At 40.7% G+C, this 19,479-nt stretch overlaps 1 protein-coding gene across 1 annotated transcript; it reads right to left on the bottom strand.

Annotated features, from left to right (window-relative positions):
* Positions 1 to 1,426: 1,426 nt before the first annotated feature.
* Positions 1,427 to 5,402, bottom strand: LOC127621299 (taste receptor type 1 member 1-like). The gene is made up of 6 exons (XM_052094841.1): positions 5,224 to 5,402; positions 4,723 to 5,020; positions 3,829 to 4,569; positions 3,414 to 3,626; positions 3,208 to 3,328; positions 1,427 to 2,408 (listed from the first exon to the last, which is right to left on the bottom strand). Exons 1-6 carry the CDS (start codon positions 5,400 to 5,402, stop codon positions 1,480 to 1,482), a joined length of 2,481 nt encoding a protein of 826 aa, XP_051950801.1. The 3' UTR covers positions 1,427 to 1,479.
* Positions 5,403 to 19,479: the final 14,077 nt, after the last annotated feature.

The raw sequence follows: 19,479 nt of genomic DNA, 5'->3' as shown, positions 1-19,479 counted from the left end.
GGTGTTTGTTCGCAAATTGGTGTTCTTCCCGTTCTGAAGACCCGCAGAGATGCGCAGTTCGGTCAGTGCTTTCATTCCTGCAGGAGAGGCTGGAGGGGAGGATGTCCCCCTCCACCTTGAAGGTGTATGTAGCCACCTAGCGGCCCACCATGACGCAGTGGACGACAAGTCCTTGGGTAAGCATGACTTGATTATCAGGATCCTTAGAGGTGCCCGGAGACTGAGCCCTCCCCGGCAAAGCCTGTTTCCCTCCTGGGATCTCTCAGTGGTCCTCTCGGGACTTCTGAGACCACTCTTCGAGCCGCTTGACTCAGTTGAGCTCAAGGCCCTCTCCCTGAAGACGGCCCTCCTGATAGCGCTTGCCTCCATCAAGAGGGTTGGGGACCTGCAAGCATTCTCTGTCAGCGACACCGGCCTGGAGTTCATTCCGACATATACTCATGTTTTCCTGAGGCCACGACCGGGCTATGGGCCCAAGGATCCTATGACCCCAGCCATTAGGCTGATACAATGGCGATATATCACACAATTGAATATAGTAAATAACATAAAATTGCTAAAAAATCTATAAACTCTTACTATATTTACTAAATTTCACACTAAACTGTAACTTTGTAAAAAATAATATAGTATTTTATATGGTAGATAACAGTGTCTTCTGATTTTTGTTTAGTCATCACATTTTAGTAATTCATTTGCACATGAAGAAATTGTTACTATATTAGGAAGAAGGAAATTACAGTATACACCAGCAACCATGGATGGCATATTCACGTTAGCAATCACATTTTCTAAAAAGTGAATAAGATGCTCCTTCTCTAAAGTTGAAGATTAAAAGAGGAAAAGAGGGGGCATACCAATAAATGTTTACATTTTTCAGTTCAACCTTTCACTCAAATTCACCCAAATTATAATTTTTTTTATAAAAAAAAAAAATAAAAAAAATAACTTTATTAAATTAGATGCAAAATAGAAGCATGTGTATATAAGGAACAATCAGTAAGACATCAAACATGCAGGCTTGTTAATAACAACCCCCAAAATCGACATGACTAATCGAACAGAAAGTTATGTACATTTTGAAAATTTTATTCAGATAACTTAAGCATTTTATTACAAGTTAAAGAGCAGCATTTGCCTTTACAGTAATGCTTAATTATCAATTTTATAATCAAACAAATTACATCTTTTATTTTCATCAATATTATATAGTATCATAATTCAAAGTGATAACATAATAACGAAAGATCTAAGCCAATAACACAAAGTTTTATGTGTTCTCTTATATTTATACACAATGCTAAATTATTCAAAAATACATATGAAATGAAACGTAGCTAAAATGTCCAATAACTTATGTCAAACATCTAAAATAGTATTTTAATTGGTAGTTTAACAACTTTCTTGAAACTAAAGGCATCTGCAATTCACTTGAATTTTATTTTATTTGCATCTGTGCAACACCATTGTTTTGGACTATTAATTCCTACTAATGGTTTGGGAGTAATTCTGAATAGATGTTTGAAAATATGCAGAAGTGTTCTTTTTAGGTTGAAATATTATGATATAAGATTTTGGTATGAAATAACTGAAGACAATTGCATTAACACTGGCTAGCTGGGCCATTGCATTAAAAAGCATGGTGTATTTGGTTTTAAGAGTAAAAAATGCTGTGAAGTATGCAATCCAGCTCAGATAAAACAAAACCAGACTGAAGGTTATTGATTTGGCCTCATTGTAATTTTTTGGCAGGTCTCTTGCCATGTATGAAAACACGAGACACAGGACACCAAGAAACCAACTTACAAACAAAAGTATGGTTAAAGTGTTCCCCTTATCACAGACAAGCATAATCTGGTCTTTAAAAGAAAACGTGTCCCTGATGGGTTTAGGAGGTGTGACTGTCGCCCATATCAAACAAGCAATTAAAACAATAACAGAAAAAAACAAAATGAAGAGCCACTGGCCATTGTGCTTTACCCACAAGCTGTACAAATTAGGAAACTTGGCAGCCATTTTGAAGACACAAACAATTTGAAAGGCACGGACAGTCAGACAGGAGAGACAGACAGTAAAGTAAAATGCAAATATTACATTTCTGAAGATACAATGTGCAGATGTGGGTTTTCCAAAGAAGAAGAACAAACATTTGTTAGACATAATCAGACATGCCAACATTAGAAAACACATGCTACCACCTGCAGACTTCACCACTGGTGTATTATGATTGTAGGCAAAAAGGCAAAAGATTGCAACTGAGAGAGTCATCAGACATATGGCAGAAAGTATGAACACGATGGAAGGAATTTCTGTGTACTCAAGATAGACAACAAAACGCATCTTGCATGTTGTGCTCCCCTCATCAGACCATTCACTCTCTGCACATGGAAAACAGGTATAGGGGTCCCCTGAAAAGCAGCAAAATAATATGAATGTTTAGCAACACTCCTCAAATCAGGCTCTTGTGAACAAGAATGTAAAACAGTTGGGCATACTCAGCATTTTCAACCATTTCAACCATTTTTAATTGTAAACAATCAAAAAATGGCACACCACTGATGATTTTTGTTAGGAAACAACAGAAAGTGTAGATTTCACATTTTAAAAATACAATTTATAATTTAAAGGGGATTTTTTTTTTCTGTGTTAAAATACTTTCTCATATCCCAGCTTAATATGCAGAGACAACTATAAGTAAGCCATTCATTGGTTACATTTCTTGAAAACTGTAAACATTGTCTTTCTGTGGTGCTCTAAAAATGTCTCTGTTTGTTTTGAGCAACAGGCTTATCTTTTTGTAATTCAGAAAGTGGTTCTGAAACCAACTTTTATTTTTGCACATTCGTTTGGTTGCACTAGTGGCGCAGAAATGACATACTTCAGCTTTAATTAATGATGGTGGGAAATACAGCATATTTGAAAATTATTTGTTGGATGTCATTTCAGACTCTTTACAGTTGGTCTCTACTTGTAGAATCATTAAAATAATAACATTATAATAGCTGATAATAAAGTAATAGTGGACAAGTCAACCACATAGAGCTCTGCATAACACAGAAATGTATTGGGGGATGGCACAAAAGAAGCCATTACCAAAAAAAACATAACAAAGCATGTAGTGAATCACCTCAAAATGCACTATACCTACAGGGAAGTATTGTGGTGGTAGTATGATAGATAAAGCTAAAACGGCAGGATACTACTTACGAGAATGATTCACATAGCTGTTTCTTGGGCATTTTTCACACTGAAAACAGCATTCATGCAATCCCTCCGGTACCTTCGAAAATCCCTCCTTACACTCAACTGAGCAGTTTGATAAAGGAACCTATTTGGAATAGAAAATTGTGATATTATAACCAATCTAGACAGCTAAATGTTTAGGTAAAAGTTCTCCAAGAAAGATGACTTACAGATCCATTGTTACGCCAGGGCATGAGAGAGCTGCTCATTGTAAAGGTAATTTCTGGATGTGTATCATATGTGCCCACCATCTCAAACCATGGAGGATTTGTTTTAGTATGCCACAGCACAACTGAGTAATTTACGGTTGGATCACCATTATCATCATATTTCACCTGACGACCATTAAGTGGAAAATCCACTTTCTTAATTTCCCCCAGAAGCTGTAAAGTGCAGTGAAGTACAAATTAAATGTTAAAAATTTAAAATACATAAATCTCACAAATCTACATGGATTACTTGGACATTACTTTATGTGGTCTATTAAAAGCTACAGAGAAGCATTTACCTGTACATTTAGGTTTATCTAAACATTAGCTAAAATAATATATATCAATATTTTATTATTAAATAATTAAGTCTTACCATGTATGGCCTAACTGTTGTGTTTTTGTGGCATTCATTCATGTTGCACTGCAGAACTTTATGTAATGCATGAGCTATGGTATATATGGCAGCATAGATGCCAAAGGAGAATGTGGGATTTTCATTTATAATTTCCTCTTCAGTCAGCAATGAGCAACTCTTACAAGCTTGATTACAAGTATCACTCTGGACTTCATCGCTATCAGCATTATGAACTTTAGTAGTTCCTTTGGCTTTATAGATGAAATCATCAAATCCAGGCAATGCCAATAATTTCTCTGTAAGGCCAATAACTGTACCAATTTTCTCAATTCCTGGCTCTCTTGGAAGCCGTTGATCCATAGACCATGCTTGACTTGCAATCCAAACTTTGTCTCGGATGTTGCTTGCTATGGCAGCTTGAATTATGTTTTTTGCATATTGTTGCACTGAGTAAACCACGATGACATTGATTTTAAGCATATCAATCTTTTTAAGTGGTCGGCTGTAGTTTGCCCCTAGGCCAAGAATCTCTTGATAGGCCAAACAAATGCCAGTATTGCTGATAAACTTGTTAAACTGTCTCAGGCCATCTTCACTGTAATCGTCTTGACCACCAAGAAAGGCAACCCAGTTCCATCCAAACCACTTTATGATGTGAATAATCATCTGTATCAGGTCTTTGTTGCTGGGGATTGTTCTTATAAAAGAGGGATACTGAAGTTTATTACTTAACGCATAACTGGAAGCTCCATAATTTACCTTTTAAAAGAGAAAAAAACACTTTTTTATAAACAATTCACTTTACATTGTATATGGTATATATATTTATCAATCATTTCAATATGGTTCAGTATGACAGTCCTGAATAAAGGGTATGAAGTAAGTGTAAAATGTTTAAAAGAAACAATTTACCATTGGTATAAGGTCCATTGTGAACAATGGTGCAATCGTCATAGTTCTCGTGCTTCCAAATGGACCCGTTAAAGCAATCACTTTAGGCTGATGGTCTTTCAGCATTTCTTTAGGTTTTATTGATCCATTCTGTGAGATAAAACTGAATACTGCAGGGAAATTTTTAATTGCAGTACAATGGTCAAAAATCTCATAGCCTAGAGAAACATTAGGCAGGAGAGTGGTGGAGTTATTAATCTCCTCAACAGAAAACCTCATAACTTGGAACATCTGATTTCCAAATGCTGAGATGATGTGCCTAGAAATCATTAGGAAGGAAGTTAATTGCACTTAATTGAAGCTTTGTCTTAGAAATGTGAATTGCAATTTAATATATATGGGAAATGTTTCAATTTACAATACAGCCCAGTGATAACATATACTCAAGAGTGTGATAAGCATTCAGTTGAAGGCAGGTTTGATAAACCCATCTCATAAAAATATTTAAAGGTCTTTGCTTACCTGGAACATTCAACAGCCCCTGGGGTGGACATGAGTATTGCATGATCCACTTCATGTAATGCAAAAAGACCACCCAATAAGTAATCTCCCCCCAAGCTGAACTCAGATGATGAGCAAGAAACTTTGAAGAAACAACTAGTAAAGCACAAAAGGAAAGTGTAATTGCTTCTTAGAAGCATGGTTTAAAATGGACCATTGGTCGTGAAAAAGGTATGTGTACGTCAAGCTCATATACTACACTTTAATTTGCTTAAAACACATTTCAATTTGCTTAAACCACTATATTTACTGATAGTAATGACCATTTCCATATCTAAATTCACAAAGCATATGTCAATCATTTATTAAGTAGAGCATTACACCACACCACAACAACACGAGATGCAAAATGTCACTTTATATGACAGTTTGGGACCATTTGGGATTTATTTAAAGGAATAGTTCACCCAAAAATAAAATTTCTCTCATCATTTACTCACCTCATGCCATCCCAGATGTGTTAGACTTTCTTTCTTCTGCAGAACACAGACAAAGATTTTTAGAAGAATATCTCAGCTCTGTAGGTCCATACAGGCAAGTGAATCATGACCAAATCGTTATAGCTCCAAAATGCACATAAAGGTAGCATTAAAGTAATCGATAGGACTCCAGTGTTTTAATCCATGTCTTCTAAAGCAATCTAATTGATTTTGGGTGAGAACCGACCAAAATGTAACTTATTTTTCACTGTACATCTTGCCATTCAAATCTCTAGACACAATCATGTTTTTTAAGCTTGATTACACTTTCTAGGGCTTGACAGAGTGCTAGATGGTGCTAGGAAGTATAATCAAGCTTAAAATGATGATTGCCTCGGAGACTGCTGATATAAAGATTTATATTGAAAAAGTATTAATTCTGTGTGTCTTTCCTCGTGTTGTTTTTGGTGCAGAGTTAATAACGCAGCAGCGTTGCCCAACAACACTCATTGCCAACCGCTGCTTGATTAGCTCGGCACCTGCACACTATTTGCTCTTTCCCTTATAACCAGCCCTTTTTTGTGAGTTCAGTATCGGATCGTTCTTTTGTTGTGTGCTTTGTTTACTCGTGTTCTCACACTTCTCTGTTTTTTTTCTAGTCTGGATATTTTACTTATTTTTCCTGTGCTCCAGCCATTACCCTCCATTCACTGGATTACTCCCCTCTGTTTGCCTCTGCTCCAGTCGCCGTCATCTTACACCCGGGAATATATATTACCTCTTCTCTCTCCTCACTGCAGCTGCCGCCATCAGAGTCCCCCTCCTTCATCTTCTCCTATTTCGTCTCTGGACTGTTCCATTGTTTGTGTTACATCATATTTTTTCATAATTTTACCTGAATTTTCACTCATTAAACATTGTTCGATTTTTACTCCTGCGTTTGGGATCTACTTATATCACGACATAACGATCCGATCAAGATGGACCCAGCAGGACTTGCTCAGATACAACAATTTCTTACCAACCAGGAATCATGCATCACCCAACAGGAGGTACTGGCTAAAACCACCAGGACGGCCATCAAGGCTCTGGAGGTGCAATTCACCAAGCTCTCATCTATTGTCCAACAGATTCCAGCACTCAGTGAGTCCCCTGCACCCACACCGCCACCACCAAAGTTTATAAAACCAGCCCACACTTCGATCTGAACCCTGCATCAAACCACCAGTGAGCTATTCGTGTGAGGCGAACTACTGCAGAGCCTTTCTGTCCAAATGTTCTCTAAGTTTTGCTTTGCAACCATCTGCTTTTCCTACTGAAGGTTCCAAGGTGGCTTATTTCATCTAGTTACTGACGGGCCGAGCTTGCCTTTGGGGTACGGTGGTTTGACATCAGAAAGATCCTTGTTGCTCCTCGTTCCAGTCATTTTCCAGTGAGCTACTGAAGGTCTTCAACCATTCAGTGCACAGCGGAGAGGCTGCCCGAGTATTAGCGGAACTACAACAAGATACTTTGTCTGTCTCTGGAGTTTTGCACTTTGGCAGCCAACTGTAACAGGATCGAGTAGGCGCAGTGGGACTTATTCCTGCATGGGTTGGCTGATCGCATCAAGGACAAGATTTACGCTATGGACTTACCCAAAACCTTGAAGTTGGTCGACTTCTCCATTCGAGTGGACTCATGTCTTCAACATCATTCACGCTTGGTACTTGCTTCTCGTCCAGAGCACATTCCCAGCGTCTCTCCGCCACCAAGGAGTACCTGTCTTCACGATGCGATCAGCCAGTCATGGGAAGGAGAATCCATGCAGGTGGGCAGAACTCGGTTGACCCAGCAGGAGAGGGATCAACGACGCACTCATGGTCTCTGCCTGTATTATGGATCTGATGATCATATGTTACGTTTCTGCCCATTAAAAGACAGTAGTCCAGAGGTTACTGGTGGGTGGATCTGCTCTACGCAAACCCTCTTCATCTACTCTCCTACCGGTACGGTTGAAGTGGGATACCCTTCATCATTCCTGGTTGACTCCGGAGCAGAATCCAACCTCATCAATGCATCCCTGGTCAAAACCCTCAAGATTCCTACCTCTACACTCAACGCATAAGATTCCGGTTAATACCCTCTGTAACACCCAACTCACCCAAAATCACCCAGGTCACCACCACCATCAGACTGATAGTTTCCGTTAACCACACTGAACTCACCTCATTCTATGTCATTGACTCTCCCCTGGCTAAAGTCGTCTTGGGCCACTCCTGGTTATCCTCACACAATCCCACATCGACTGGTCCAGAAACAAAATTTTGTCTTTTGTCTGCGCCTTCCCCTGTGTCTTGTTCTGTATTGCAGGATAAGCCGGTGGATGTTTTCCATGATCCTGTGGAGTACCATGACCTGAGAGAGGTGTTCAGTAAGTCCCATGCTTCTTCTCTTCCTCTGCATCGGCCCTACGATTGCGTTATTGAGCTTAAGTCAGGTATATGTCCCCCTTAGGGTGGTTTATACATGCTTTCAGCTCCTGAGAGGGAGGCCATGGAGAAATACATTTACGATTCTCTGGAAGCTATGTAGGATAATTACATATATAATTTAGAGATGTGGACTCAATCAGTTAAAATGGGTATTTTGCACGCATTTTACCATCATTATATGTAGGGTAATTTGCAAGCATGCTAAATTTAGGAGGGAATTTAGGGTCTCGAAATATGTGAACTATGAACTAAATTAAACTGTCCTTGTTGTACCTTATAAGGTAATGAATTGTATAATGGAAATAGTCACGTTCGACAACCATTATAAATTAGATAAATAACAAATAACTATATTATTTGTCTTTAATAGATTCTCCACCATTGAAATCGTAATACAACGTCTAGTTGTATCAGCTCACAATTTCTACTGTAAAGAATTAGCTTTAATAAGTGAATTATGATTAATTCACTTATTGGAGTGATATTATTCTCATGGCTTATTGAAAATAATATCACATGTATTTTGGTACAGCTTTGAAGCGAAATCTTTCAGAAACAGGGATGAGATTATTTATCAATTATACCAAAGTCAAATTGTTTTATACAGACAAACTTCATTACTATTCTAAACATAAATCTAATCTAACACATATATACACGAGACAGGTTGGTGAGTAGTGACAGAATGTGAAATAACTGATCAGTACAGTGAAGACGAACTCTATGTAGTCTATCGACAATGCCTTAAGAACCATTTCATCCTTCTTTGAGTCTTCATCGATTTACCCAAATTATTTGATTAATGCACCAGCACTGTGAGCACAATTTTGGAGATGTATTTGCGTTCTTTGTGGTGTTTCCCTGGTTCTTGAAAGGTTCGGAAAGGATCTTGGCGCTTGGTAGAAAGTTTGTTCTGTCGATGTTTTGATCTCTTTGTATGATCAAATTTATTGTCTGTATGAGATGATGATTTTAGTTGTGAAGTGAGGCCTTCTCACTCCTCGGTACATCAAGTCCCGAGTCCCCTTTGATCTCACATGGGAGGAAGAATGTTCAGGCCGAAGGAGAGCAAGAGCAAGAGAGCAATCAGCTGAAGAGCAAGAGGCTGAAGAGACAAAAGAGCGAGTTCTTCCTGTTTGGAACTATTTGAACTGAGATTGGCTGCATTGCCCAAAGGTGTCCTGCGCCAATCAGAAGTGACTTTTCAGAGTCACATGATCAACTGGGCTGTCTTTTCTGACAGTTGAGTTATGGTCCTTTGTTTCAGACTCTTAAAAATGTCCTGCTCAAAAATAGTGCCTATTTAATCATGAGCTTTCCTATCTTGAGAATGGTACAAGATACATGATATTCATTGTCATCAGATTTTTCTTCATACACACACACAAATGTTTACATACTAAACATGACAGGTTTTTATGGATGCTCTACGTGCAGGTAATAAAACATGAAAATCTCAGGTAACACAATCATATTGGTTTTACACATCATTGCATTTTATCAAGTTAAACCTTATAGTTACCATTCTTCGTAGAATTAGATAAATCATACAGAATTAAAGATTATATTTATCAATTATAGGTGATTGCACATCACTACACACATTTTAAAGAGTTCCATCAGTCTGTAATCATTAATTTGTCAGTTATACAAGTTAGAAGGTTGATTCAGCCAAGTACTGTGACTTTGTGTAAGATGTTCCTGGATTAAGATGAAAATGTCTTAGAGTTGTGCACATCTGATGGTAACCTTGCACAGAAGAAAAGTCTGCTTTAACTGGGTGGGGGTACTTGTGAAGGCTGGCGATTTACGACGTTGACACATTCCAAACTGAAAGGCTGTTTTTTTCATAGATTCAAATCATGTTGGTGGAATTCTCCTGCGTATATAATCCAACAGCTAAAATCATTAGGCCCTCTTTTTACCAGAGGAGGGTTCTTTTTCGTCGATAAGTATGGTTCTCTTGATCCCTGTATTGACTAAGCTGAACAACATCATGGTGAAGAAGACTTACCCTTTGCCGTTGATGTCTTCAGTGTTCGAGCGTCTGCAGGGAGCCAACTTTTCACGAAATTGTCAATCATTTGGTCAGCATAAGAGAGGGTGATGAGTGGAAGACTGCTTTTAAAACCCCAAGGATGCACATTGAATACTTGGTGATGCCTTTTGATATAGCCAACACCCTTGCAGACTTCCAGGCTCTCTTTAATGACATGCTGAGAGATATGGTTGATCAGTTTATTTTTGTCTACCTGATCCCAACAAAGTCGCTCTGATGACAAAATGCATCCATGCGCCTTTTACTCCCATTGTCTTTCTGCCACTGAACGAAATTATGATACTGGCAATCATGAGCTGCTGGCTATCAAGTTAGCCTTGGAAGAATGGTGCCATTGGTTAGAGGGGTCTTGGGTACCTTTCGTCATATAGACCGATCATAAAAATCTTGAATACATCCGTTCTGCTAAACATCTGAATTCCAGGCAGGCTGGGCTCTTTTATTCGGTCGTTTTGACTTTTACCATCTCTTACCGCCCAGGTTCCAAGAACATCAAGCCAGACGCCCTGTCTCATATTTTTTATCATTCCGAGTGACCGACCTGCCCAGATTCCATCGTTCCAACCGAAATGTTGGTAGTGGTGGTTTCTTGGGAGATCGAGTCATAGGTCCGTACGGCCTTTCAAAGGTAACGCCCTGTCTAAAACCCCACCTAGTCGGTTATTTGTGGCAGAATCAGTTTTCTCAGACGTTATCCATTAGGGCCATTCATCCAAGTTAGCCTGCCATCCTGGAGTCTGGCGTACTCTGGCTCTAGTCAAGCAGAGGTTTTGGTGGCCATCCATGGCCCGTGATGTTCGCCTATTTGTTGGTTCCTGCTCTGTCTGTGCTGTATCCAAGTCTCCCTGTATCCTTCCACCTGGACTCGGTACATTCGAGACCCTGGTCCCACATAGCCCTTGATTTTGTTACAGCCCTCCCCCCTCGCAAGGGGTTCACGGTCATCTTGACCATGGTGAAACAATTCTCAAAGGCAGCACGTTTCATCCCTCTACCCAAATTACCCTCAGCTAGAGAGACAGCGGTTGCTGTCATTGATCACGTCTTTCGAATCCATGGCCTCCCGACTGACGTGGTTTCCGACAGAGGGCCCCAATTTGTTTCCAAATTTCGTAAACTGCTGGGGGTGACAGTTAGTCTTACTTCTGGTTTTCCTCCCATGAGCAACGGACAGGGCGAGCAGGCTAACCAAGATCTAGAGCAGGGGTCACCAACCTTTTTGATACCGAGAGCTACTTCATGGGTACTGAGTCATACGAAGGGCTACCAGTTTGATACACTCTTCTGAAATAACAAATTTGCTTAGTTTGCCTTATACATTATTAATAATGTAAAGACTCTGATCACGTTAATGATTTCTCACAATAATTACCAACAATGACAAGGTGGGAAACAGATATCAATATTCAGCACTTTATTTCTATTTATCTCAGTAATTGTAAAATGTTCAGATGATCACTTACATTACATTTTGTTGCACCTATGTTGCACCATGTTTCAAAAAGTTATCAATTATGTACATTGTAATGTCTGTAATGTAGTGAAAAATCTTAAATATTTTTAAATAAATCTTGTCACATTTTGAACTAATGACCAAATCTGCTGTATTTTTAATAAAATAATAACTGTTACATGTCATGAACACACATTTTAAATTGAACAATTCTTCAATATTTTAATTAAACTTTGCCATGGCACTGACATGTTGCCACTGACATCTGGTATAATTTTCTTTGTTAGTGGGAAGACTGGCATTGCATGCTGTTTACCATTGTATTGTAATCTGGTGTGTAACTTGACACTGCAACTGTGAGTAACTCTTTCAGATGTGCATCAGTGAGGCATGTTCTGTGTTTGTTCTTGATGAAGTTCATGTCAGAAAATGCTGATTCACATAGATAGGTAGAACCAAACAGGCTGGCAACCTTCATAGCTGCTGTACACACACACACCACTGTACTTCTTTGTGTCAACAAGGCACCAAAAGTTTGGTGCAGCCTGGTAGGCTTTGAGGTGGAGGTCATTTTGCAATGTTATGATTTCAATCTCCACCTGTCCAGCATCCAAATTGAACGTTGTACTTAGTTGCTCAGCAAAGCTTGTTGTGTCCACATTCATGAAAGGATTGGAAATGAATGATACACATGGCTCAAGCTGATCTAGGTCACAAAACCTATTCTCAAACTCATGCCCAAGTCTGTTTATGACTTCATAGTACTTGTCTGCAACTTTGTCAAATGTATCAGATGCAGAAGCATTGTCTTTCAGCACTGACTGCACAGAGGGAAAGTGCAGCACATTTTTTCTCTGTAGATCCACAGAGAAAATGTTCATTTTGGCTTTAAATGCATTTAAAGCACTTATCATATTAACAACAGTCTTGCCTTTACCTTGCAGCTCGCAGTTTAATTGGTTTAGTTTCCCAGTAATGTCCGTCAAAAATGCAATGTCAAGTGTCCACTCTGTGTCCTCTAGCAGTGAGACGTCTTTGCCTTTGGACTGCATGAATTCTTTGATTTCACCCAAAAGTGACAAAAAACGAAGTAAAACTCGTCCTCTGCTGAGCCATCTGATTTCTGTGTGTAGTAGCAGGTCACCATATTCAGCTGCCATCTCCTCCAATAGCACTTTGAAAATCCTGTGCTGTTTTGCTTTGGAGCCCAGAGCCGATCACTTTGACACACAATGCCTGCTGGTGAATGATGCAGTGGTAATGCAGAAATTTTGGGAAGTCTGGGTCACCTTTACATTGAGCGATGAAACCTGCATGTCGGCCAATCATAGCAGGAGCCCTATATGTGGTCACCGCTACCAGCTTTTCCAATGGTACCTTTTTCTGCACGAAAAACTCCTTCACTGTGTTATAAATGTCAACTCCCCTCGTAGTTGTCTTTATGGGCAGTAGTGTCAGGAGTTCTTCTCTTGTGGAGAAATCTTCAAACACCATCCGGATAAAAACCATCAGCTGCGCTGTGCTGTCCACGGACTCGTCGCACTGGATGCTAAACCACCTGCACCTCGCCAGATCCCGGTCCAGCTGATCGACCAAGTTACTGGACAAAGCTGACACTCGTCTAGCCATCGTAGATGCCCCCAGTTGGACGTCGGAGAGACTGGCGATTATATCGCTTCCATATTTCTCGTCTTTAAGTACAGTGTTAGCATTTATCATCATTGCTTCTTTGACAACTTCTCTGTCTGAAAATTCCTTCTTCTTCTTGATCAGGAAATGCGTAGCTCTAAAAGAGGCTTCGGTTGCTTTTTGTGACTTTTTCGGTTGCTTTTTGTGACTTTTTCGCCGGCCTTGTGAAAAAAGCTTGTTGCTTACCCAAAGCTGTCTTTAGCTCAAGGGCTTTTTCTGCCCGTAGTGCGCTTCCCGGTGGGTAGTTAGTAGTTTTTGTGATTCGTAGTAAAGTGTCTCTCCACATTGTGCCGCTTTGCCGTTGCCACAGTCGCTCCGCATATAAGACGCACGCAGGTTTCTTTCACAGTCGTAAAAAAGAACTCCCGACTCCCATTCGTTGTGAAAGTGATACGTTTTCTTTTTTTTTCTGCCATGTTTTTGGGGTAAGAAACTACGTTCAGCGCCAACCTTCGCTGCGCCCTCTAGCTTAGCCTACTCTCCACAAGCACTGTATTGTCACACGCACAATACTGACCGAACTGGAGTACGTCAGAGTTCACCTAAACTTATCTAAACTTCATGTATAAGAAACATATTTTTAAGATATTTTCATTTTTTAAATCTATATAAATGCAAGTGTGATTAAAAAAAAAATGAATAGCAACAGAATAAAATAAAATTTTATACGCAGCTGAGTTGTGCTATTTTTAGAACAGGCCTGCGGGCGACTCATGTGGTCTTTGGGGGCGACCTGGTGCCCGCGGGCACCGTGTTGGTGACCCCTGATCTAGAGAGAGCTTTACTGTGTGTGGCCTCTCACAACCCTATGTCTTGGAGCCAGCAGCTCACATGGGTGGAGTACGCACACAACTCGTTGCCAGTATCATCCACAGGCCTTTCTCAGTTTCAGGTAAGTTCAGGCTACCAACCACCTTTCTTTTCAACACTGGAACCAAAGTAGCAGTCCCCTCCGCACATGCGTTCATCCAGAAGTGTTGTCGCACTTGGATCAGATCCAGATGGACTCTCATCCAGGTGGGATGATGCACTAAGGCTCAAGCCGATCACCACCGTTCTAAGCCTCCGATGTCCATTGTAGGTCAAAAGGTGTGGCTTTCTTCTAAGGATATTCCTATGCATTCAGTTTCTAATAAACTCGCTCTCAAATGTATTGGCCCTTTTACTGTTACCAAGATCATTAGCCTGGTAGCAGTTCATATCAAATTACCCCTAACGTACAAAAGGATTCACCCAACTTTCCACGTTTCCAAAATTAAACCGGCCTTTCATTCTCCCATTAATCTGCCTGCCCCTGTTCCCCCACTGCCACGTCTCGTATATGGGGAACCCGCTTATTCGATCAAGCATATTCTGGATTCTAGACGGAGGGGGCACAGTTTCCAGTACCTGGTGGATTGGGAAGGTTATGGTCCAGAGGAGAGGAGTTGGGTCTCGGCCCGGAACATACATGATCATTCTCTCATTGACAGCTTCCATCAGCAGAAGGTCACCCGTCCTGAGCGTGCCGAGAGGTGTGCGTAAGGGGGAGGTACTGTCATGGGAGGATTCCTTCTGTTGGTTTGGTTCTGTGTGTCTCCCTTGTGTTGTTGTTGTTGGTGTGGAGTTAATCCCGCAGCAGAGTTGCCCAGCAACGCTCATTACCAGCCGCTGCTTGATTAGCTCGGCACCTGCACACTATCTGCTCTTTCTCTTATAAGCAGCCCTTTTGTGTGAGTTCAGAATCAGATCGTTCTCTTGTTGTGTGCTTTGTTTACGCATATTCTTTGTTTACAAGCTCACGATTCTCTCTGTATTTTTCTAGTCTGGGTATTTTGCCTATTTTTCTTGTGCTCCAGCCATTACCATCACCTCCATTCACCGGACTACTCACCTCTGTTTCCCTCTGCTCCAGTCGCCATCATCTTGCACCCAGGAATATATATTACTTCTACTCTTTCCTCCCTGCAGCTGCCGCAGCTGCCGAGTCATCCACCTTCATCTTCTCCCATCTTGTCTCTGGATTGTTCCATTGTTTGTGCCACTTCATATTCTTTCATCATTTACCTGAATTTTTCACTCATTAAACATTGTTATATTTTTATTCCTGTGTTTGGATCTTACTTATGTCACGACAGTTATATTTTGGTCTGTTCTCACCCAATGATTGGATCACTCCAGAAGACATGAATTAAAATACTGGAGTCTTATCAAGTAATTTTATGGTGCAATTGTTGTGACTGGGCAACATGTAATTGGCCGTGGGTGGGAGTACTCAAATTTTTTGTGGGTGTATATGCATAAACTGTGAGTGTATACTGTATATATAAATGGAAGGTCTATGTAAATAAAGGGTGTAAAATCTTATAAGCTATTGTTGTGAGAAATAGGTAAATGTGCTTTAGGACCCTACTTTAAGATTGCTACATCTTAAGAGCTGGATAGGAGATGCTCCATTTGCACAAAGTCAGTGGGCATGTACATACATTTTCTGTATTTTCCTGCAAGTTTAGGCTTAGGTTTGTTTGTGAAATCGTGCATGCAAAGCAAGAGATATAAATGAAGTCAACCCATTCATAAGACATTGGTAGCTAGTGAACAATAGAAATCCTTATTTAGGGTCAGGTATACCTCTGTGACACACTCTTTATAGACACATAGAAAGGCAGTGTTCATCAGGACTACTTGGATGTAGGCTCCTAAATTATAGAGAATGTAAGTATAATTACTCAAATGGATCATCTAGGTTACGAATGTAACCTCCGTTCCCTGATGGAGGGAACGAGACGTTGTGTCGGAGAAGCGACACTAGGGGTCTCTCTTGAGCACCGAATATACCTCTGATCTATGAAAAAAAGCCAATGAGAAGTTGGCAGCTAGTATTTGCATACCCCGCCCCCAGATATACGGGTATAAAGGCGAGGAAATACTAGAGTTCATTCAGGATTTTTCTGAGGAGCCGGAAATGGTCCGGCCACTAGAGCGGCTCAGCTCAGTGACATGGCCTGAAAGACACAACGTCTCGTTCCCTCCATCAGGGAACAGAGGTTACATTCGTAACCTAGACGTTCCCCGTCTGACGCTCTCTTCGACGATGTGTCGGAGAAGCGACACTAGGGGTCAACGCCATGCGCTGAGCCGTGTACGTGTTCTGCTGACACAGGAGCGGGTAGGTGTTTTACGTGCCAAGACGACCGGCTGTATCAGACTGCATGTACCCTTCCCCAATGCCCCAAAAAAGTCGGGAGTCCTTCTGGTTACCCTAGATAGGGGAACAAGGTGACGCTTGCCAACCTGGGAATGGGCCAAGCCTGGCTGGGCCTCTTTTCACTCTATGTTTCTCGCAAAGAGCAATAGACGGCCGGGGCCCTTACATGCATCGAGGGAAGGGGGTCTTACCCAATTTCCTATTCTTTCAGGGGGAAAAGACCCTGCGGAGACCACACCTACCCGGCGGGGAGGTAAAGTGGTGAATACATCATGTTTTTTTAGGCGGCACGTGGGAGTGGCGCAGTGGTAGATCCAGCCTCAGCGAGGGGGAGTTGCTACAACATGGCGACCGGAGGGCAGCCAGAACTGACAGCTTTGTAAGGGGACCGTATCGCAGAGAATACACACAGGGGGAGTCCGAGTAGGAGTCCTCACCCTGTGGAGCACCTATTCCAGTACAGGGTAGATTGAGTACCCGCAGTGGATTGGGTCGGCAAGTTCCTCTGCTGAACTGCGGAACAACGACCAGGGATTCGAGGAGTGGAATCTCCTGGGGAAAAAAAGACACACAATTTTACCTCAACCAAGGGAAAGGGTACTATATGCAAGCGATACACCGGCCAGCCCATCAGCATGTTACCAAGTTCTACTGGCTCGGACCTGAGAAAACACGGGATGAAACTGACTCAACCCTGAGATTGTAATATCTCGTAAAGGTGTTGGGTGTCGCCCAACACGCTGCTCTACAAATGTCTGCCAGGGAGGTATCCCTGGCCAGTGCCCACAAGGACGCAACACTCCTTGTTGAGAGAGCTGGGACCCGCAAAGGGGGGGGGGGCACGGCCTGGGTGTGATAGGCCAATGAAATGGCATCTACTACACAGTGGGAAAGCCTCTGTTTGGAGACAGCGTTTCCTTTCCGCTGTCCCCCAAAGCATACAAAGAGCTGCTCAGAACACCTAAAGCTCTGCGTACGGTCCAGATAGGTACGCATAGCACGTACCAGACACAGCAAAGAGGGGCTGGGTCTGCCTCCTCCCGGGGCAGCGCTTGCAGGTTCACTACCTGGTCTCTAAAGGGCGTGGTAGGAACCTTGGGCATGTAGCCCGGTCGTGGTCTTAGGATCACATGAGTGTCTGCCGGACCGAACTCCAGGCAAGTGTCGCTGACAGAGAACGCTTGCAGGTCCCCGACCCTCTTGATGGAAACGAGCGCGATCAGCAGGGCAGTCTTAAGAGAGAGGGCAACTGATTCTAGTGGCTCGAAGGGAGGTCTCTGGAGGCCCGCAAGGACTACCGAGAGGTCCCAGGAGGGGAACAGGCTTGGCCGGGAGGGATTTAAAATGTGTAATAAATGATGTAATGATTCAATTTTACCATTAATGCTCTTTTGCTGCATTGTCACTGTATTAGTGAAAAGTCATGTTGCTTTTAAAAAGAAGTAACATCTGATGATAAAAACACTCCAAACTGCATTTTGAGTTCAAAATGTTGCTTTTTGGCCATTACTAGCTGATTCATGTAGTTGACAGTACTGTGACCATACAGCTTTCTGAGGTCAATATTTGCTTTGAGCCTTAACTAGTTGTTTCATAAATGTTCTACAATTCTTATGTGCAGATTCAGTTGTCTTTAGGAAAACATTTACTTATTTCTTAAGAACTCTGAACAAAGTTGTAATGATGCAATCTTACCATTAATGCTCTTTTTCTCATTGGAGAACTGTACTGTCATTTTTGCTTTTGGGCCCTTACTAGCTAATTGCTGATCTTCAAAGCTCTCTTTTGCAATGAATAGCTGCATGTCTATGTAGTAGTAAAAAGTCATGTGTCATTGATAAGAAGTGAATTATAATGAGAAATTAATCCCAAAAACTTTATGCTTATAAAGATACTTTTGGGATTTAATAAGTGTTTTCTTTCTTAAAATGAGTGAAAAAAAATTGTATGATAAATGTTTACCATTAATGCTCTCTTTTTATGCATTGTCACTGTATTAGTGAAAAGTCATGTTGCTTTTAAAAAGAATATCTGATGATAGAAACACTCCAAACAGCTTTTTGAGTTCAAAATGTTGCTTTTTGGCCATTACTAGCTGATTCATGTAGTTGACAGTACTATGACCATACAGCTTTCTGAGGTCAAAATTTGTTTTGAGCCTTAACTAGTTGTTTCACAAATGTTCTACAATTCTTATGTGCAGATTCAGTTTTCTTTAGGAAAACATCTATTTATTTTTTAAGAACTCTGACCAAAGTTGTAATGATGCATTACCATTAATGCTCTTTTTTTTTGCGTTGGAGAACTGCACTGTCATTAAATTAGTGAAATGTCATTCTAAACAGCTTTTTATGTTCAAAGTTGTGCTTTTGGGCCTGTGTGAGCTGTTTTATAATCCTATGTGCAGATTCAAATTTCTTTGGGAAACAACTTTTTTCTTAAAATGTGTAATAAATGATGTAATGATTCATTTTTACCATTAATGCTCTTTTGCTGCATTGTCACTGTATTAGTGAAAAGTCTTGTTGCTTTTAAAAAGAAGTAACATCTGATGATAAAAACACTCCAAACTGCTTTTTGAGTTCAAAATGTTGCTTTTTGGCCATTACTAGCTGATTCATGTAGATGACAGTACTGTGAACATACAGCTTTCTGAGGTCAATATTTGCTTTGAGCCTTATCTAGTTCTTTCATAAATGTTCTACAATTCTTATGTGCAGATTCAGTTGTCTTTAGGAAAACATTTACTTATTTCTTAAGAACTCTGAACAAAGTTGTAATGATGCAATCGTATCATTAATGCTCTTTTTCTCATTGGAGAACTGTACTGTCATTTTTGCTTTTGGGCCATCAAAGCTCTCTTTTGCAATGAATAGCTGCATGTCTATGTAGTAGTAAAAAGTCATATGTCATTAATAAGAAGTGAATTATAATGA

The sequence above is a fragment of the Xyrauchen texanus genome, chromosome 27 (genome assembly GCF_025860055.1).
Source record: "Xyrauchen texanus isolate HMW12.3.18 chromosome 27, RBS_HiC_50CHRs, whole genome shotgun sequence".
Taxonomy (NCBI): domain Eukaryota; kingdom Metazoa; phylum Chordata; class Actinopteri; order Cypriniformes; family Catostomidae; genus Xyrauchen; species Xyrauchen texanus.
This window is presented reverse-complemented; position numbering and strand designations above follow the sequence as displayed.